This window comes from Rhamphochromis longiceps, linkage group LG14 (genome assembly GCF_057381845.1).
Source record: "Rhamphochromis longiceps isolate RC_006_pf linkage group LG14, R_longiceps_female_GT1.1, whole genome shotgun sequence".
NCBI classification, from domain to species: domain Eukaryota; kingdom Metazoa; phylum Chordata; class Actinopteri; order Cichliformes; family Cichlidae; genus Rhamphochromis; species Rhamphochromis longiceps.
In genome coordinates this window covers 31,491,804-31,513,997 of record NC_140570.1, presented here as the reverse complement: position 1 = coordinate 31,513,997, position 22,194 = coordinate 31,491,804, and the positions used below count along the sequence as shown (strand labels likewise).

Genomic DNA, 22,194 nt, shown 5'->3' with positions numbered 1-22,194 from the left:
AGCCTGGTGTCAAAGCCCATACCTCAGAGCAAGCGAATGAGAGAGGAGAGACGGGCAGAGGAGCAGGGGGTGGATGGCTGTTTGAAAGGATGGTGTTGAGCAGCCAGTCGTGAAGGACAGGCACAGCTTGACTGGCGCAGATGCGGACACTTCCACCATGGCTTTACATCATCTCCCCTTCACTGGGCATGCAAACCATGCACTACGGAGAGAGAAGCTGCCTGCTCTCCTCCTAGCTCTCCCTCTTTGACTCTGTTAGTACACACACATGCAGAGCAGCAACATTATGCCTAATGTGTAGGAACACATAGGGAACCTAGTGAGATATCCAGAAGATATGTGGAAGGAGAACAGGAATGTCATAATGCTACAGTAGAATTTATTTTCAACAAATATATTTGTTAAAATGTGCAACTGATGGCAAGATATACCATAGATATTGCAACATTTTCGCTTTTTTTCCATTTTCTTTTGTCAGTAATGCAGAGCTACAGGTGAGGTGGGCATTTTTTAAAAGGAAGCCTTTCATGTAATCTCTCCATACTCTTACCCAGATCTCCCCACTGGACAAGGGGATAAGACGGGCACCATGCTCTCGGACGGAGCCATCTACAGCAGTATAGACTTTACCACAAAAACCAACTACAACAGCCCTGGCCAAACATCCCAGGCCACTCCCTATGCTACCACTCAGATTCTCCACTCCAGCAGCATCCATGAGCTGGCTGTGGACCTGCCTGAGGCCCAGTGGAAGGCCTCGTTGCAGGCCAAGCAGGAGATGGCCAACCTGGGCTACTCCCTGCCCGACAAAAACTCCTGCAACAACAGTAAGTTGCAAAAGTAAATGCAGTCTGTAGGGATTTGTGTGTATGTGGGAGGCTCACCAAGGTTTTTTTTGTTTGTTTGTTTGTGTTGGGTTTTTTTTTATAGAGTATGATAATATGTCAGCCAGAGCTATTGTTCCAGTGACATTAAACTGAAAGCCAGATTACAAGCCACAGGTTTACAGTTGTAACAAGACAGCCTGTTGGTATTGAAACTTTTCCCTCAAAAGTCGTGGAGGTCTTTGTTGCGCCACTGTGGTGGGAAGAGGTTGTCTTAAAAAGAGCGGTTTCTACCTCAGCAGACATCATCTTGGTTTTTCTCCAAGGCTGAATAAACATCTCACAAAGGAATACTGCACTTAAGCGATCCATCTATTTACCCGCTGAGTTTTCTTGACGGTACCGCAGCTCCTTCAGTTTCAAAGTAATTGGCAATCCATTTTAGCTTGACTAATATTTAAGAAAATAATCCAAATTAATTGGATTTGATGCAGGATTTTTCAAGGCCGAATGGAGTTTGATAGTTTAAACGTAATGAGAGTTCTTTGGCCTTATTCTAATACGTATTTATGATCTGGTGATTTTCCAACAGTCTAAAATAGATTAATTATAGTTTTTACACATTGCAGTGACTCTTTCAAAATGTTTTGTAATTCTCCCTGAAATTATTTCAAGAAGTATGCTCAAACATGATTATGTGTGATTATACCTCTCTGAAGCAGGACAAATAGTGAAAAAAAATCTCTACCACTGAGTCATTCATCAGTATTGTGAAAGCTTAGCTTGGTGTTTATCAAATCAACAACAAATCAGATTGGTCTGTTGCATACGAATCAAATAGTGTTAAATAATTCAGCTTTTTGAACATATGAGTCCTGATTTTATCCTGCTTGCTTGATGCTCTAACTGCATGTTTGCATGTGCTTGTGCTAACTGCCAATCACCTGATGCCACTGTGATTTTTGCCCTTTAACCCCCACTGTAGCCCTCCTATTCATTCCTGACTACCGATTGGCCGAAGGATTGTCTAATAGAATACCACACAACCAATCACAAGATTTCAGCACCACCAGCTCTCACAACAGCTCAGAGCGAAGCGGCAGTCTCTCAGGTTGGTTTACGCAGCAGAGAATTAAGCAGACTGGGACACGCTGCTCCCCAGCCAACTTTATGATCGACTGATGTCTTAATTGCTTTATTTATTTGTTATTTGCATGTACAAACTTTATATCCAAAACATTCTTAATAACACAATTCCCTCACCATCACCAGTGATACTTGGCTCACACAGCTCTCCCTGCTTCTAATTGATCACATATGAATGGTATGGTGTTATTTTTGTTATGTGGGGTTCTGAGCGCAACTACTGCTGAATGTAAAGATGGATGTGAGTTGAAAAGTCTTTCAAAGCATAATGAAATAGGAAACTTAAGTCAAAAGAAAGAACAGCAATATAATCAACTGACAAATTATGGCTGCAATTGCTAAGGCTGGGTTCATGCCATTACTGCTGGTCTTTGGGAAGGCTTTGTCTCTCACTGTGTGAGTGAGCAGACGGGAGTAGGGGCAGAGGGAGTCTTTCAGACAGAGTGGACTATATACACACACAGACACCATTAGAGATGCTTGGCTGGGTAAAGTGGCAAAAATACCTCCCTTTTTCCCTCTTCCTCTAATGGTGGCCAACTACACTAAAACCCATGTTCAGAGAATTACAATGTCATTTATAGGACACCAGGGCATCTCTCTGACTGTCTCCCTTCCACTCTCCTCTTTTATCTAGTTTCAAGCCACTGCTTTAACTGGTCTCTAATTCAATGCTGAGGCACACTGTGGGTTGAAGAGAAGGATGTGAAATGGTCATGCCTTACAGGCAAATTCCTCCTATAGAACCACAGGTGACTTATGTCCCTGTTTGGGCTTGCCACATAGTAGTATAATTTAATAAGATGAAAAGAAGTAATTAAACGCATAAATTTCTGCTTACACTAAACAAACAGATTGTGCAAATATGCTTTAAAGCAACATTTTGCAATCATTTCGGGAAATATATCTAGACGTAGATGAGAAGATTGATGCAAAGTAATAAAATCCACACAGCAATTAGTCACTCATTAAACCACAACCTGTTGTTCTTTTTCAGTTTTTCAACCTATTAAAGAAATGGAAAATATTGTGTCAAATAATTAACTTTCCATATGCTAATAGACAGATTTTCTCATATATTCAGAGCTTTCTTTACTCTAGGCAAGCTATTGTCTCCTGGCATATGTTTACAGTTACGGTAGACAGATTTAGATAATCTGTTTACCTAATCTCAGCAAATATTTGCATATTAATGCGCAGAGTCTGTGGGCAAGGGGCAAGAAGCTTTCTGGTTTCCACTTGAAGTCTGTTTGTATTCTGTGACCAATATGTCCTCATTTGAGAAGGAAGTACAAAAAAGAAAAAGAGTGCATTCCCCAAAACATAATTTTAAACCATCAGCTCCTATGTAAACCGTGTTTTTTCTTTATCAGCTTTTTAATGGTATCTAAATTAGTAAACGATGGCCAGCAGTTTGAACAGGAAGACTTGGCTAAGATATCCACTGGCTAGACCAGAAGTCCTGAAAGAGCAGAGGTTAAGTCTGAAGACAATAGCAGACAGATATCCATATCATTTCTACTTCTATCCGATGACTTGAAAGTAAATACAAATAATTAAATCATTAAGAATTAAGTCAAAAAGACGGCAGAGGTGTAACTATATGTGGATTATTTAAAACAAAAATGTTTTAAGAATTCTCCTCATTAAGAATCTTTCAGTTATTTTTAAATAGATGTCTCTTTTTTAATATTGTCTAGTATATACCCAATATAATGTGCAGTGAAATAATCATGCTTACTGATATTAATGATGCTTTAAAAGTGAATTGATCAATAACAGATATTCTGTGAGGTGAAACTTAATGATATTTTGAACCAGCACATGCTAAGCTTTGATTCAGACTTCAACCAAAGTAAACTCAACATATGAGGGGAGGGGGGCTGCTGGAGTTTCTGTGCTTTGCTCTCTCTCTAAGGACATGGAAGGAATAATGAATGTCAGGTCTGAAGGAGGAGAGAGCGGGATAAAAAGAAACCGAAATAGAGCAGCTTTCATGACAGCATGGATCTCCACTGGGACATGAAGCTGCTCATTAAAACCTTTCTTAGTGTAGGGGAGAGGAGGTAACTGGTGTTTTCTGTAGTAGTTAGAGACCCCAAAGACACCTTGTTCTCTTCCTACACTCTCACCCATCCTGTGAAGCTGCAAAGTCTGTGATTATGTGAAGTTCATGGTTGTGCGTTACCTGTTGTGCTCCTGAACTCTCTGTTGTTGCATCTCCATTCATTATGTAACATGTTGCCTTATTTCTTTTTAACCTAAACTAAATATGATGATACAAGACTTTCAGTTATATATTTTCCCCACTCATGAGTTGTATTTGGCTGTATAGTCTTTCTCAAGTCTCTCTGTGGCTTTTCCTCTCAGCACTAAGGCACCCAATGAAAACAAAGCAAGCTCAAGGCTATGCAGCCCTACAGTTATAGAATGGGAGTGCCCAAACCCTGGGTATAAATACCCAAAGCTCCATCTATATTTAGTATCACTTCCCCTTTGAAGAGAGGCCCAGTTTTGTCAGAGGAGATGAGTGCGCTGTGTAATTCTTGTATAGCTCCTAGCCACAGCTTCTCTCTATATTTTTCATATTTGGGTTGAGCTGTTGCAATTCCAGCGCCAGACCATCCTTCCCTGGAAGAGGCTCATTTACAATATTGATGGCTGGTCTTGTGTAGAGGGACTAAGGATGACTGAACAATCACGTCAGCTCACCATTTATTGGTAAAAGTCAAGCGTTGCCCAGAGGTACGATTAGGAAACCCAATTACTTTCAGACTATACTTACACTGTGCTGCCACCTGCCTTGGGCTTACAGTTGTTTCTTTTATTACTTCCATTCTTTATTAATCTTATTCTGACACTTCTTCCATATTCTCATTTTTAATTTGTTCTCTCTAGTGCCAGTATTATTACTTGTTTTGGGTTTGTTTGTTTTTAACCATGCTCACCTTTCATTAAAGTGTTTTTGTCATTCTTGCAGGTAAGTCTTAATAGCAGAAAAATCTATACTTTTTGGATTAAAAACAAACTGCCCACTGTTTCTGATTTTCATGCTGTCTGGTATTCATAAAAAGAGATGGTCAAGATGTACTCTATTGCTTCTGTAAATGTCTTTTGATGACAGATATTTTTTTACTATGTCTGAGCCAAGTTACTTCATTACATTACGTTAGCGTGCGTGGTGTTACATTGCATAAAATGCCATACTGGCAGCTTTTTGGGCCAGTGGAAAAAGTGATTACAGGCCTTTGGCAGCAAAGGCTAACCAACAGATGACAAAAACAAATGCGTTTAGCAGAGATTCCCAAAAATAGCTTTCAGTATTGGTGGTGATGTCAGGCTGAGGTTATTTTATGGATTGCAAGGTGTTTACTTGTAGGAAGAGCCTGACATAATCCACAGAAGATTCCAGTCCCCTCGCCCATGCACAATCTGACATTCAAATACTAATATTAATTCCCACATATTGGTTGTGTGCTACAGGGTTGTAAAACTCAGACATATGCATGGTGAACCTTCAGATGAAAAGACATTAAAATGTTCTTTTCTCAGAATAATACAAAGTAATACTAACCACCAATAATGTTATAAAAAACATATTTACTGTGACTATTAAGTATATTTTTATTTTCATTTATTTAAAAACAGTGTCCACTTTTACTGTAGCACTGAAAGTCAAAATACAGTACAGAACATCATGAAGCATAATTTCATTTCATGGATCTTAAGATGTTTTGGCCATGAAGCAAATTTAATATGCATGATGGGGTAAATGTGCAGAAGACCTTTAACCACAGTATAATGCAGTTTAGTATCTGCTATAATCTCAATATCATACACGTGGAATTATCATGTTTCTTAAAAGGTGTCTGCAAAACCTGAAAAAGTAGGATTCATGGCAGAGCTGTTGAATTGCCCCTAATGAAGTGGTAGATATAAGATACATTACATATAAATAAAAAATTATTATAGAAACTAGATTAAAAAAAATATTCAAATAGCCATAAAAAAAACAGGAAATCTTTTTCCAGGATATATTTTTGGTGGTTTTGTTTTTAAGATTTGAAGTCAAATATCTTTTAAAGAAAAAAAACAAACAAATAAAGGTTTCTTCCAAAGTGACCAAATCATATAAAACTTGGTATTGAACTGGCTGGCAGATTTATAAAGATGGATGGGACCAGGTAGAATCTGGTGTTGGAGGGATATGAGTGGAAATAGATGGGGTTAGCGGCTCTCCGGTGTAATAAAAGAAATGAAAGTAGTAATAGACTCTCAGTGAATTCCATTAGGGACACATCGACACTACACAAGCCATTCATTATGATGATGCTGTGAAGTGAGATATTTCATTGTGGAACCCAATGCCCGGTGTGAAAGGGGACGCTGAGGGATGGGTGGAGCACAAAGGTCTGCCTCAGCCTCGTTTACTGCAGTTCTCTTCTGTTTCTATGGAGATTTGAGGCTTTTCAGCCAATCAATCAATGAAAGCATGCTTTTCATCAGGCAACCTTGAGGTTTTCTATGGAAGCGCTGATAGGCAGGAGCGCATTGAAATCTTGTGTTTGAAAATGTGTACGACTTTGCAAGGCTGTGTTGAAACAGTCCAAATGGATTTGTAAACCAAGTAGTGTGTTTAGAATAATTTGAGTTTATTTATAATAGACATTTGTCAGATGGCAAATGCTCTCCCAGTTGTTTATTCGTTTTTAATTGGTTATTGTATACAGTGTCGTTTTCATACAGTTTCATACTGTGTCTCATCTTTTCTAGGTGGAAAGGGAGGAAAGAAGAAGAAAACAAAGGCTGGCTCTAAACCTACTAAAGCCAATGGGTCCAATTGGGCCAACGTTCCCCTGCCCCCTCCTCCTGTTCACCCTCTCCCTGGTACTGAGATGGACCATTATCCCAATGATCACCACGACGGGGGAGGGTATGTCTGCTAATATAAAAAAATACACACAAATTATTCTATCTTGAATGGATAATGAAAAACCATTTAAATGCATAGAAACAACATACACACTTTACAGCTCAGTTTTCAGTAGAAAATGAAGCGCGACACAAGTTTTATTTTAACCAAACGATCAGATACAAAATCTTTCAAACTGCTCTCCTTTTTTGTATTTGTCATTATTTTTCATTAACTTTTACAGCCCATTTGACCCAATTATGTTGTTTTCTGGATCACCTCCCATTTCACACTGGGCCTCCTGTTTTTTGGAGCAACCAAATGTAATACGTCATTCTATTTTAGTCTACTAATCCTGTCTATACCCAGACAATTAAGACATTACAACGTTTAAATTATTTTTTGAAAGTCAGCTCAAATACAAGTCATGCTGTCAAGAATTTGTTTAAAAATATTGTGTCCACTGTCATTGAAAATCTGTTGTAGCCAAGTTAAGGCTTTTAGGAAAAATTTAGGAGGCTAAGAAGCCATACACAGAAGCTTTGTAACTGGCAATTCTGATATTGAAGAGAAGAAGCATGAGCTCATGTGGAAGCGCAAGAGGGAGAAAAATAAACCTGTTCCAAGTAATATTTTGTGTGTTTTGTGGGCAGCTAGCTACACACAAAATAAAAATGGCAGTACAAAAGAAATGATCACAGAAAGCAAAACGATATAGATGATGTCCAACAACTTCTTGTATAAGCAACACACTAAATCTGGTTGCATTCTGCATTAATGTCATCTGACTATACCTCACTGAGTTTATTGACTTAGTACTGCAAATCTGACGAGAAGCAAAGAATCAATGCGTGTATAGTCTCTACAGGCAGCACACGTGCTCTTTTGCACAGGGCTCTTACACAAAAACCCACATACAGATGGGTGCCAATCAAACTATCTGCTGACCCGTTTTTCTATCTATAAAATAAATGAAAATAAAACATGTCTGTCTTTGTGAGTTTGTAGACATACGGGTAGCTTTGGCTTAATCTCGCTGATGAATTCCATAGTGGGGAAAAAACCCCTCCTAATAGTCCTGTTTTATAAAGATAGATTTATGTTATCCACACACACTGAGGCTGAAGTTGATATAAAAAGCTGGATTCTTATAAATGATTAATGCCGTACCAGACATCTGATATTTTTTGTTTAATTTTCATTTAATGTAATGGTGCAGTGGTTTGCACTGTTGCCTCACAGCCTTTCTTTGTAGAGGTTGCCTGTTGCCTTGTTTTTGCGTTAGTTTCCTCTTGAATCAAGCTTCCAGCCACGGTCCAAAGAGATAGTTGTTAGGTTAATTGGGGATTCTACATTAGCTGTGGGGGTGAATGTGATAGTTTACCTGGTAAACATGGATGGAAATGGATTTTGTGTGGTAAATGCAGTAAATCAACACTGTACTTTAAGTGTGAACTAACAGTAACTTGTGTAAGTGATTGTGAGAGTGTCTCTCTTTGGTCCAGTTGGCACCATGTCCTCTTACTCCCATTTCCAATCTGGGAGAGTCATCTGCTTTAATAGGCTATCTGGCAAATGAAGAGTCTCATGCACTGTAAATCTGAGGCTGCTCTTAATGGCAGCAGATTAAAACAGTTATGTCCTATGGAGTGTGCCCTGACAAATTTCTATAATGAACACCTTCTTTATGGCTAGTATTATTTCAGCATGTATAAGCACAGCTATGAGGAATTGAAGCTTGACACCAACTGTAATTCTAATCAGGACTGTTGTATAACAAATTGCTGTCCAATGAAAGTTGGAGAAGGTCACAAAACTGTGTTAGCACATATCAGTTTCTTTTGACATATATTTTTTTATGCTATCTACTTTTCTCAATCGTCTTTTACTTGCAGACACTGACAATATCACACATCTACAGTAATGCCATTACTATGTCTGTCCATACTTTCCAGTTTGATTTCTATAAAACATGCATAGCTTTAAAATCAGCAAGCTGTGCTAAATTAAATTAGTAGATTATCATTTTCGGTTGTGGTGATTAAACCTCCAAGCTCCTTATTTTTTAAGTCCATCAAATGCTTCTGGTATTTTCAGATAAACTCATTGGTTGATAATTGGGAAAATACTAAATAGTAAAAATAAGTCGATATTAATCAGTAACAAAAATAACAGCTTATAGCTCTTGCTCAGGCTATATGTAACCTTAACTACATTTGTGTGGTAAACATGCATTTTCCCTCAGGTATGAGAGCGATGGTTGGGGACCGCCCATGCCTGTGCAGACATATCTCCACCAGGGCATGGAGGATGAGCTGGAGGAAGAGGAAGAAAGGGTTCCCACCCCGCCTATCCGGGGGGTCGCCTCATCCCCCGCTGCTGTGTCCTTTGGACAGCAGTCCACAGCCACCCTGACCCCCTCTCCCCGAGATGAGATGCAGCCCATGCTCCAGGCCCATTTGGATGAGCTGACCAGAGCGTACCAACTGGACATGGCAAAACAAACATGGTAAACACAGCAGCATTAAAAAGCATTGTAAATATTTAAATTAGATACTGCAGTCCTATCAATCTGTTTATCTAGACAGATATACTGTTGTAGTCGTACATGCATTGTTTTTATTTTACAGTGCTTACTGTACATTGTGTTCCTGTTTATTGCTTCCAGGATTTATTCTGTTCCTGCAGTATTCCTCATGTCAACTGTGTGCAGCGGAGATAAACCCATTAATCATTCCATTTTAATGGGCCCATGCTACCACTTAGGCGACTACTGTATTTTGCTCACTCTAAGAGACACAATTTCGTACCCATGGTTGTTTACTCCCCCTACACTTGTACGGTGCATTCCATTGTTGTGCTCATGCAAGTCAGATGAAGACCATGCTTCATTCTGTCAGCAACGCGCAGAGAATGAGAGACTGGCATTCATTCATAATAGAGAAGTGGGTGGTAGTGGGAGAGCTGGGAAGCCTTGTCAGGAAGGAGATGTCATGTTACCCGGTAATGACTCTGTTGGTTAGAGAGCATCTCTGACAACACCAGAGGGCCAGTAATTACAACCAATTCCCACTGCAAACCGCGTCAAAGACTTTGCACTCCTCTAACAAACGTGACTGTCAGCAGAGCAGGCTGCCACTGAGGTGACAGCCATGTGTCGACAGGCCTGGAGAGCATCCCTTTATACCATCCACAGCAGCAATTAGTAGGTCATTGTGTTAGCATACAAGCTGCACTGTGGAATTAGTGAAATTGTCCATATTTATTCAGCGGCCCACATAATACAGGTCTCTGTAATTAGCTCTACATTTCCACATGCAACCACATGTTATACGTTCGATAGTCATCACCGCTCCACATTCCCCAATATCAGATTATATGGAGTATTTATTTATTTAAATTTTTTTTTACCAGGCACATGCAGGGAGGCTCTCTTCCTCCCCAGGCTCCAGCTCCTCCAGTGGGCTACGTGTCGAGCACAATGGTTTCCGACCTGGAGACTGACCTGCCTGATGATGAGGAGGAGGAGGAGGAAGATGAGGAGGAGGATGAAGGCTATGGAGCCAGGCATCCCCGCGGAATTGAGCACACACCAGGGTCTAGCATGGACAACCTGGACAGCTCTTTAACAGGTAAGGCTGTTGGATTTGTATCTGGAGCCGGCGGGGCTTTAACCTAATGTTGTTAACCGCAGTATAATTTATTTTAATGCATAAGTAAATGGGATTTGTTTCTTTTTATTCAAATGTCCATAAGCAGGTAAAATGCATTCAACTCCCATCGTTGTTACATCTTGTTTAACGGCAAATGGATTGTTGTTCATAACGCGTTCTTCATGACTTTGGTGTGTTAATTTTTGGCCCTCAATCAAGTTTTTTAAGCACCTTTGGCAGGCTCTGGGGAATTACAATTATCATTTTCAAAAAAGAAAACAGATAAGAAAGTCCATGAATTTTAAACAGGATAGTGAGAGGGAAATTAAGAGGAGGGAGAGGGTAGGGGAGAGTGACTGTGATTTAACTTGCACACAGCTCCGGAGCCAGAGCCAACCGTATCTTCCCGAGGAGATTTGAAATAAATTTCACGTGCGGCATATTCCATTCCAGACTAGAGGCACCATTTCCATTTTTACAACTCACTGAAAACTTTTACAGCCGTCTGTTGAGGGGACATATGAAGGGCATGACATTGCAGTGGAGGAGCTGGGTTCTGGATTGCTGCTATCATACTGACCAGGCCTGACTATCCATCTGCAATGTAAAGGGGTAAAAGTGCAAAAATGGACTTTTATGATAAAAGTGACATATGGGGAATAGGTTTGGTAGAAAATTCTAGTTTAGTGTTGACCTGTGATACTGTGTATCCATCAGGTTATGTGTGTAAACACTGAAAAATAAAGGCTATATTGAGACATTTATGGGTGGTAAGAATAAGGAAGAGAGCAAAAAATCGAAGGAGCTGGGCTATCTGAGAGAGAAAGCTCAAAAATAAGAAGACAAACAGTGCTGTATATTGGCCTACCCTGTCAGTAGAAACATTAAAGAGTGGTTTTCCAGGGGATGATGGAACAGTGGTTTTGGTAGCACTGACACATGCTGCTGCTGATGTATTTAGAGGAATATAAAGCGGCAACGGGGCCCTAATCTGCTGCATCTCTCCTCCACTGTATTACTCTGAAGACAGCACTATTTCTTTTTATCTCTCTCCAAGTCTGCCTCTCACCCCATCGTTTGACAACACAGACACAGCCCCAGCTCCGGGGTGAGCAGGAGGAAGAGAGGGAAAAGGGGAGACGCTGCTGAGATTTATTGTAGCCACCGTTTTAAGGCTACACAAACAGGGGAGGGGCAGGAGTGAGATTGCTGTCAAGCGTCGCTTGATGGATTTGTCATTGTTTTAATAATATGGAAATAGGTCTGTTTTCATAATGTTACACCAAAGGCCAGTAAATCTAACCTTTCAGTGATGTTCCAGAAAAAAAAAGAAGAAAAGAACCTGCACTCTCCTCAGGGGCATTTTTCACCAGCGGACTGTCTGCACAGGTTTTCCAATGCGTTATTCCATGCTCTGAGTTAAGGCAACTTATTTTTAGCTGAGAAATGTAACTCCTCCTGTTGTGGTGGTATTGCAGAGCGATTGCTTGCACAAGCTACAGAGTTGAGGTGAACACGTAGGTATTACTTGGCTCTATATAGGTCATGCACAGCTAAGATGTGGTGGCAGTGAAGCTGTTATGCGTACAATGACTCGAAAGCTTGGCTGTTCTGGGCGATTACTCACCCATAAAGTCTTGCCAGGTTTGCGAGGTGTGGGGTCAGATCTCCTGGTGGCAGGTAGACGCCTGCTCATCAGGGGGAATGATTTTCCTACTTAACGACATGCAGATTAGGGTTCCCGTCAGTGTAAATCAGTTTTAGTGGCAGGAGGGAGGCAGCCTGGGTTTTACTGCCCTCCATCCGCCTAGCGTTTACTGGTCTTGCTCTATCAGTGCATGGAACATGGAGGGTGTCGGCCAGCGTTTTTTCGAGAACACAGTTTGGCCCATTGCTCTTGTTCAAGATGTGATAAAATGGCAGATATGTAGAGCAAACCTTGGTCTGGAGCCAAAAAAAAGTTATATTTCTAGGGCAAAAAGAAAACTAGATTGAATTTTTATCAAATTATGTTAGAATGATCACAGTTTGATTGGATTGCTGTTTCTGAGAATAGAAGTGCTCCAGAGGTTCTGCAGTAGAAAGTGGCAGTTAGAGCAACTGAAAAGTCATTCTGTGATGTGATTTGCTGAGGCAGTGTTCCTTCGCTGAGCCGAAAGGACTTGGAAGCTTCAGTGCTTTGGCTGGCACTGCCTATACTTCATTATCTGCTCTATTCTTTGTGGGAGGATTGGACCCAGTGGAATTGCTGTCTTTCTTTCTTAGTGAAAAACTCTTAGAAAAGAATTTCAAAGAAAATGGCCAGGAAAGATGGAGGGCTCAAACTAGTTGCCTTCGATTTCAGTTTGCTCTGTGAAAATGGGATGTGTAAGGGGGTACTCTACCTTATGCAAGCCTATATTTTATAGAAGTTTCCATTAATCTGAGAGAATTTCCCTGCAATAGGAGTGAAAAGATGTTGCAATCTCTTCTGTTGAAAGTGCAATTCCATAAAGTCACAACCAGTGACTAAGTTACAGTCTCTTTGAGACATCTGGTTACAGACAAAGAGACTCACAGATGGGGAAGTTGGAGAAGCCTTTGAAGGGGATTTCCCAGTGTGTCTGGTAAAATAAACCACAGTGATATTAACAAGTTTTATGTCCAATTGTTAATGTGCTCTATTGTGTTGCAAAGGGAAGTGCCATCTGAGAGAGCACACTCATGTGTTAGTTGTGTTCATTTGAATCACAGCCTGCAATATGCAGCAGTCCTGGGCCAAGAATCTGCTACCCTTTGTATTATCCTGACCTTTTAATGAATCCTGCTGCTAACTTTTGTCCCCACCGTTCTCTAAACAACCTTTAGCCTCACATCTCCCCAATTCTGTGTTACACCAGTTTGTCCAATCACATCGCTCTGTGTGAGGGAAGGATAGTGTGTGTGAGCTGAGTGCTTGGGTTTATGCCACTTTAGCAAAGACTGCCAAACCAGTCCCACTGAAAGCTGTCACATTAGCCGACTGTTCTCTGTGTTTTTGCTTGCCAAAATGGCATATTTTTATTGGCAGAGTGATGCTTTTATATTTAAAGTGCTGGCCTAGCTTTTTATGCGAAGGAAGAAAAATGAAGGCATAAAGAAATATAGTAGCATATAATCCAAAAGCCTGACAATATATACACATTTTATTTATTTGTGCCCCTTTGATCCTGTAAAAATACTCGCTTGTGTTGTTGTAGCTTATTGAGCAGTATATTGATTAATGCTCATAGAATTTTAAATCATTAAAGTGCTGTGCACATAGAAGTTAAAACCTGTAGTTTTCTTAAAACTACTGCACATTTTTAGACAGCGATGGTTGTGCATTTTTAAATGGGACTAAAAAAAAAACTGTGCGCATACCTCCAGGTGTTTGATTCAATACGATGTTTTGTGAGATGTCACCTGAGGCAGTCGTGTAGCTAACTCTGCTCTGCACAGGTGCGCTCATTGTTCTTTATCAAAAGACGTGCAAAATAAGTTGATGACAGTCCTGCTGTTCCACTGTGTATATTCTGGTGTGTGTAAATGTGCACTTTTGTGTGTGTGTATGCAATGTGTGTGTTTATAATAGATGAAAGAGGGCATGCCAGAACAGAATGACTATACAAAGCGCTCACCTGCAAGAACAGAAATGCCCCACAGCAAATTTAATTCATTTAAGTGTACAATATTCATATTGCTTCTTTTTTTTAAGACCACTCAATAAGTTTATTCATCTAAATGTCTAATCAAAGCACAGATGTTCAGAATGTGAGCTCATATATCCATAGAGGCTATAGCTGTTGAATCTGTATGAGCTTGGGATTTCAGCGTGAGTGTTTCAGATAAATAACTATCCATTTACACACATACTCACATAAACACACACAAACATCTATGCTGAAACCTATGGTGTTCTACAGGGTCCATGGTGAATGGGTGGGGCTCGGCCTCAGAAGATGACCGTAATTTCTCCAGCCATAGGTCCAGTCTGGGCAGTTCATCTGATGGCTCGATTTTTACCCACTGCAGTTTTGCCCAGGCCCTGGTGGCTGCTGCAGACAAGGCAGGCTATCGCCTTGAGGGCACTAGCCTCAGCAAGAGAGGTTGGTGTGTGGGACCAGATATCCATTGCTGGGCTGGACCGTCTGCCACTGACAAATTATCTTTTCATCTCTGTTCTAATTGTTCCTCCTGTCATCCATTGGCTGATGTTTTCCCCATAATGCTGCCTTGTTATTTTCTTTTCTGTTGCTTTTGGATGCTGTGCCCAGGTTGTGCATGGTACCTGCTCTATATGGCTACATTGCGGGTATCTCCTGATCCTTAAATGTGACTTAGCTCTGATCTGCCTCTGCTTTCTTTGGTGCATTGTGTAATATCTGGGTGATATGCTATGCTTAAAACCTTTTAAGGACTTCAACCAAATGCTCTCCCTTCTAATGAAAACATTTACCTTTTTCCCCTATTAGGCTTGCTGGATCTTGATTGATAACTTTTCCTTTTCCTGATGACTGTTTTGACTTCACTGTTGGCTCCGTAATATCTTTACTAACCATCTGGCCTGTGGTCCTTTATCCCTCCTGCAGGTAAAGGCTTGTCCCATAGGCCTCGGCCCAGCAGTCCATTTTCAACAGATGGCAGCACAGTCGGCACACACAGCTTGGGCCACCAGAGGGCCACTAGGCCAACTCGCAAACCCAGAAGTCAGGGCACAACACCCCATCGGAGAGATGCTGGTGCAGACGGTGAGGGAGGAAGCAACCAAAAACACATTTTGAAAATTTAAAAAAAGGGGTTATGGTAATATATACATAACTCATGTATTCAGTTGATTTAGTGTGGTTTTCTCTTGGCACAGACCTACCTCCTCCACCTGAGCCTCCTCCCTGTCAGGGGCAGGGCCGTATCCAGGGGGGCCGCAGTATAAACAGCATGGCGCCCCCAACAGATAGGAAGGCTTCTTCCTTAGAGCGCCCGCCTATTTCAGGATCCCTGTGTGGGCCAGAAGACATGAAGAGCTCTATTGACAGACAGACGCGCACTTCTTTGGAACATCATCGCCAGGTTCAAGACAGGCTGGGCTCTGCAGACCGAGCTGATGATGGCCGCAGGGGCCACAAAACAGGTGCAGATGAAAATATTTAGCCATAAAACGGGAACTGGCATTAATGCATTAAGGCTAACACAGAGATAAAATTTCACTTTAAAGCATAGTATGCAACAATGTGTGCGCTAATGGGTTACAACAATTGCAAAAGCATTAGGCTGAAAGTCAGGTGAGGCTTTCCATGTGGTTGTTAGGACTTAAAGTTTTTTTTATGAATTAATGTAATAACCAATTGGAAATGTTTGTCTTGCTGCTGTTGTTCAGGAAAGCACATTACATTTTGCTCACATAAACAATTCATCCTTTTTATTTGTTAAAAAATGCACTTTGCAACCTAAAACAAAATCTATAAAATAATTATACTCACATAAAACCATACATTAGCAAGAAAAATAACATTATTTTCAAAGCAAGTGAAGTCAAAAGGGAAGTGGAATATTTCTTGTTAATGACTGAACTATTTATTTTAATACAAAGATAATTCCTTTCATTATGGCCAGAAAACAACAATAACACAGGAGTTTAGCTGCTGCTGTGCCTTTGCGGTTGGGGATTTTTCTCTAAGTGATTGTGTTGAAGTTAGTCATGCTGCTTTGAGACTGGGCTCCCATGAACAGATTGCACTGTCTGCCACTTGCTCTGGTTTCCAGAATGCCCCCCCTCAGCCCTCCCTCAGCCACCGTAATGCCCCTGTAACTGTTGCCAGTACCAGCCTGCTCCACTCCAAGTAAGGCAGGAGGCCCCAGCAACTGAAATGCACTCTAATCGCTTTAGCTTTCTCTTCTCACACAAACAGCAGCTCTCTACACTCCATCTGTGTGTGTGTTCATTAATCTTATGTGTGCACACGCCTGTTTGTTTGTGACCGTTAGAGCTCTTCATGCTGCGCTCCTTGGACTCTTTGTGCCAGGAGTTTCTCAGACAGTTAATCTGAGGCTGTGAGACAAAGACAGGTGTCACAATCAGCATTTTTACGAAAAACACTGTAGGTGAATTCCCTCATGTTTCAGTGCACTGACTGATTTGCAGTAGGCTCCAGTGAGGTCAGGGAAGGCTATATTACAGTCATTAGCAGAGCAGTGGGGAGCAGTTTGATGAGATTTCACGCAATGATGGAGACTACTGAGGGTCAATGTTATGTTGCCCTGCAGCAGGAGGTGCCACAGCAGCCAGTAGTCCCCCTGTTATTGTATTTACCCTCGTCGTAAGGGTGGTGGCTGCAAGGCCATGTGCGAAGCTGAGAGTCCTCTCCATGGCACGCCCTGGCATTGCTCGTTGGCACGGCCACTCTGCAGATGTCAAGAGTGTGGGGTGGTGGTTGCAAAGTGTTCTTTGTCTCCATGCATCAGATGCAAGATGTGTAACACTGCAATAATAAAAGTTCAAACTTAAAGTATGCCTCTCGGTTCCTATGTGTGTGTTTTTAGAAGAGGGGTGTTTGCCATATAGTAAACCATCGTTCCCTTCCCCTGGTGGCCACAGTTCTGGCACAGGCTCCTCCAAGGGCTCAACAGGGCCACGCAAGACTGAGGGTCCACGACAACCACAGCAGTGGACCGCCACAGAGCATGCTGAATTTCTGGGGACCAATGGACAAGGACAGTACTCAGGAGAGTTATGTGAGTAATTTAGTACTTTGATGTTTGACAGCAGTGTTTTATGGTATATGGCACGGCACATATACTGCAGTAAAAAAGGGCAAGTTTTGTAGTGCAGCAATGCTTACCATAAAATTACTATAACTGCATCTTGCCAAACAACAGTTTATCCACCCTACTTGTGCACACTTCCTGTGTTAAGTGTGTCTGGCTGTTTCAGTATATATTTCCTGCAAAAGCTTGTCAGTGTTTGTGTAAGTGGATGGATTCAACTTAGATTTTATTATACTGGCAGTTATTGTTTTAACTTGGGAAAGAGTCAGTCCAGCTGTTTCCTTTGAATTCCTGGCAAAAATGCCTCCCAACATGTTTATTAGGTTCTTTACTTAAAGAAAACAATTTTTTTCTCTTTTTTTCCCAATCCTAATGTTTTCTTTTATTCCTCTTCTCACAGAGTGATCTGCCTGCAGTTTAAACTGGAGAGAACCTGTTCTCTCTTTGGAAGAGTGACACCCTCTTTGCCGGGGTAGTGAACTTTGTCCTTACCTGTGTGTTCTCAGAGGGAAGCAGTGCAGCAATGAGAACTACGGAGAAAAACAGTGTCACAGAACTGTAAATGCGATGTATAGACACAGACATACTGTACATCTTACTATGTTTTTTGTCCTCAAGAAAATATTTTCCACCTCCTACCTTACTCCAATTTTCTTTTTGTTAGAAAAAGGCAAGTTAAAAAAGAAAAAAATCAAAACATCTATAAGAGAACAAATTTTCTGGTAACTGCCCTTGAGGAAAAGGGGATTTTGTTTCCTGTAAATATATTCTTTAACTTGTTGTTGCATTGCTATGCAAGCCTGATTCTGTTTGAGCTTTTTATTTCCATATACAGGAACAGTTGGGTTTTATCTGGTTATTTGTATTATATGTGAAATGAGTGGCTGTTGTGCCATAAAATAATTGTTTTATAATCCATTGTTTGTTGATAGCTACCATTAATTATTATCATTATTATTGTTATTATTAATTATTGTTTTTGCACTGCAATTTTTGGTGATAAGCACAAAAAAACATAGCTCCTGCTGACATGAAGAACCGGAAGAATATGTGAAGAGGAGTTTCTGTACTGTAAAGTAGAGAGAAGAAAAATATATGCTAATGTACAGAGAGATATTAAAGAGTAATGCTTTGCTCACAGACAGCAACAAATAAGGCACCCATTTCCACAGTTGAGACAAATTGGGTGGCAGACACACAAGGTTCCTGAGGGTCTGAAGGACAGATACGAGGCCAAAAGAAGTACAGAAAGGATTCTGTATTGCTGTAGTTGGTTATTTAACCCCTAAAATAATAGAAATATCTAGTTTTCGATGTTTGGGGGCAACTCCAAGCATTGGCTCCATTCTAGTACAAGGGTTTCCGAGCATTTCAAATTCTTTTTCTTTTTTTCATTTCTATTAGGTTTTACTACCTAAATAATTCAGTAAAACAGCACACTTAGAATAAAATGGTTAAAAGGGAGGAGTCGCTGAAATCTATCCGCATGCTGCAGTCCGGTCGGAGCACTTACAAAGGCAGATTTGTGATTCTTCTATGGCCTTAATAGGTAGGAAACACAAACAAAGGAGCATTTATTGTTATTAGTTGTAATGTTACTCCTAAATCATGAGTGGAACAACAGCAATTGTTTACATCTTTTGTGTTTTTGTTTGTTTGTTTCATTTTATTGTCTTTTGGTTACTAATATTTTTTTAATTGTTTGATTTTTACAGCACTTACTCTTTGATGTTTGTGATGTTGTCACTGGGTACAGTATGATCCAGGAAAACAACACACCGACCTGCTGGGTTCAGCTGGGTGCTGTTCATTAATGAAATCTACAGAAGCGGCGGTTGGCCTCCAGTATGCTAAGATCAGCACAGTCTTGTGTCAGTGATGTTAAGGGATAAAAATGAGTGCGTATGTTTTACAACGTAGCTGTGAGTGGAGCGAAAATGGAGAAAGGCCTTGTATATTAACTAGTAGGTCTCACTGCCTCCATGTGTGCAACCCGAGTGTGGAGCAGAACACTTTCTGTCTGCCCGACTGCCACAACACACACACACTTATGTTTTGCCGCTTTCAACTTCTCAGCCTCTGATTCTCAATTGTTGTCTTTTTCAATGACTTTTTTTTTCTTTTTTGGTTGTCCTTTTTTTAATGAGAAGCTTGTTTCTTTGTATGCCTTTTATGGACTCCAAAACGCTGCTTAAAACAATGTTTTCAATATTAATGTTCAGGATTTTTGTGGTTTAATGACTGTTTGTTTTGTCTTTTTTTGTACTGCTAATGTTGATAAAGGGGGGGTGGGAAACTAAAGGCCATCAGATGCTGTTGTACTGTTGTCGTCATGCCATGTCATTTTGTTTTTTTTACCATCCACCCAGTGGCCAGTGTTCTGGAAATGAGGTGCAAAGAGTATCTCAGGTTATTTTACATTCTGGTGGTGTTTATGTATGTGTATATATGTGTATATATCCATACGCATCTCCACTTGATTATGCCATTCCATTTCCATTGACAGTTTATCCCTCTCATGTCTGATTCTGTCGTCCCCTCTTTTCTTTTCTGCTGTGGACTTTGAGTATAATGTGCTGGTTCATCCACCTTAAGATGTCAGTAAAAGAACATACCAAATTAAGATTGTCTAATGCGTTTTAGTGTCTCTTTAATACTCATTGTTTTCTTTTAAATCACAGTGTCGTTTTGTATTTATTAAAATGATAATAAAAGTATATTGTGAAATATGCATAAAGATTTGTGAGATATAAAATGTGTTTTTTTTTTTTGTTCCTTGTAAAGTTTGGTGTCAGAGCCGAGCAGCGAGGCCATATTGAGATGAAAGGCACACTGTGCTCACAGCATGGTGAAGTGCCGGGTCAGTAGTCGTCACTCTTCGTCTTGCATGTTCACTGCACTGCTCTTCTCATGTCAAAACTGAAGAAACTTACAATCCTTTCAACACAAGGAGTAAAAATGCTCACAATTTGCTTGTCAGGAGGACAAAGGATAAAAGTGCTTTTCCTCTCCTTTGTTCATTTTCTCAATATTGTTGGTTCTTTGTAGCCTATCTGTGTGTTGCCTTTTTTGCTATAAAAGAGGATTAAAAATGACAAAAAGAGAAAGGTGTTGGGTGAAGTCTTTCTGTACAGTAAAGGGTGAGGTCGACACCCTGATCCAATGCCATTTCTACAGTACAGTACATTCTCCTTTTTTTTCCCCTGTAAACCACCTTCTGTATTCACTTGCATGTCCAAGAAGAGAGTGGATCAAGAAAATAAACTTTTACAGCTTCATTCCCACGTCCTGTAAGATAAATCCATGTTCTTTTATTTCCTTGTACCTGGATCAATATCAAATAAAATATTTTTGAAAAATGGAAAATGGCTTTGTCTGTGATAGAAAGACTATAGCGCGGGAGGTCAGATTCGACACAGTATGACAGACAAAATACATACAGTACATACAAAAATACAGTCAAACAAGATTATTTTCAAGGTTAAATATTCAGTTTTTCTTGGATACTTGCACTGCAGCTGCAACATTAAAAATGCAAGTTTGCCTTTTTTCTACAAAACATGGCCCTGCTAATATCTTAATAGTGTTTGACTCAGCAACAGCACAAGTGTAGTTTATTTTGTGCTGTGTGTGTATGCAGTAGAGTTGTTTAGCTCACTGTGTGTTTAAAAGGGTTCCTGACTCAGCTGTGCGTTTTATGTCAAACCAATCCCTGCCTTGATCCTTCCAGAAGAGCAGCTTCAAACACAAACCCAAATCTCCTAAATCACTGAGACAGGCAGCTTGCTTTCAAGCTCTCTTGCACAGAGCTCAAACTAAAATCTGTGAAAATTCTCCAAAAAACTTGTGAAAGAAGTGGTGTAGAACGGGGTGCATAAAATTAGGAACAGCCTCTGTATCGGCATTAACATTCAGGTATAAACAAGCAGGCTGCATGGTGGTACACTGTCAACTAAAGCAAGAAAGTCCAGGGGCTGAATCAGCCAGCCAGAGCCTGGGGCCTTTCTGTGTTGAGTTTGCATGTTTGCATGTCAGGTAATTGGTGATGTTAATCTGGACATAGGTGTGAATGGTTGTTTCTATGTGATAGCCCTGTGGTGGACTGGCAGCTTGCCCAAGGTGTATTCCACCTCTCAAGCTATCACAAATGAGATAAGCTCCTACCGTACTGGGATCCTAAATCACATAAGTGGTTAAGAAAATGGATAAAAATTAATTACATTGCCACCTAAATCTATTAAAAAGCCCAACAAATAATTATATTCTTACTTTTTTATGAAGGAGTAGTTCACATACCGGCACCGGCAGTACAAACTACCTGCTCTGGTCTCAAATAAGCAATATTTTGGGTATAACGGTGGTTGTTCTGGATTTTCATGAAGGTGCCCATGGAATGAATCATAACCACAAAAAATGAGCTATTTAGACCATTTGAGCCCTTAAAAATGTTCCACGTAGATGTGATATGTTCAGAATGTGTTACCAGCTCCATAGCCTTGGCTTTTAGCCTTGGCTAGCCCCTGACTGGCTGAATCTCAAACAGAAGTGGTTGGCACTTCTATGATCACAACCAGAATGCTATATGTTTGACATGATCATGCTAAGTGTATTAGCAGTCAGTGACCTCACGGACATCCAAGAACAGAAAAAAAAACCCAGTCTGAAACCTGAACATACAAATATTTATTGCCAGATGCAAATATAACCCACGTGAGGTGGGACCAGACTGTAAGTTTGTAAGTGCAGTAGTCATACTGTATTAATCCTGGTACATATTGTGGTGTGTTGGGAGCGGCTAGTTATCTCCCATCATGCCTTGGGAATACGTGTTGCTGTTTAAGATGTTTATTGTTACGTGACTCTTAACTGTTCTCTTAACTGTTCTTTTAAATGCTGC

At 40.4% G+C, this 22,194-nt stretch overlaps 1 protein-coding gene across 9 annotated transcripts in view; it reads left to right on the top strand.

Moving 5' to 3' along the window:
* The window catches only part of robo2 (roundabout, axon guidance receptor, homolog 2 (Drosophila)), a 155,017-nt gene extending 134,453 nt beyond the window's left edge, over positions 1-20,564 (top strand). For 4 of the 9 annotated variants that reach the window (XM_085379665.1, XM_085379664.1, XM_085379666.1 and 1 more), the window contains 10 exons: positions 555-827; positions 1,810-1,935; positions 6,744-6,903; positions 9,128-9,391; positions 10,297-10,514; positions 14,459-14,641; positions 15,125-15,283; positions 15,397-15,663; positions 17,073-17,264; positions 17,698-20,564. In XM_085379665.1, coding sequence (XP_085235791.1) covers positions 555-827; positions 1,810-1,935; positions 6,744-6,903; positions 9,128-9,391; positions 10,297-10,514; positions 14,459-14,641; positions 15,125-15,283; positions 15,397-15,663; positions 17,073-17,264; positions 17,698-17,699 — 1,844 coding nt within the window. In that variant the 3' untranslated portion in view covers positions 17,700-20,564. The remainder of the gene's footprint in view (positions 1-554; positions 828-1,809; positions 1,936-6,743; positions 6,904-9,127; positions 9,392-10,296; positions 10,515-14,458; positions 14,642-15,124; positions 15,284-15,396; positions 15,664-17,072; positions 17,265-17,697) is intronic. The other 5 variants (XM_085379670.1, XM_085379669.1, XM_085379672.1 and 2 more) reach the window with 3 other exon arrangements.
* Positions 20,565-22,194: the final 1,630 nt, after the last annotated feature.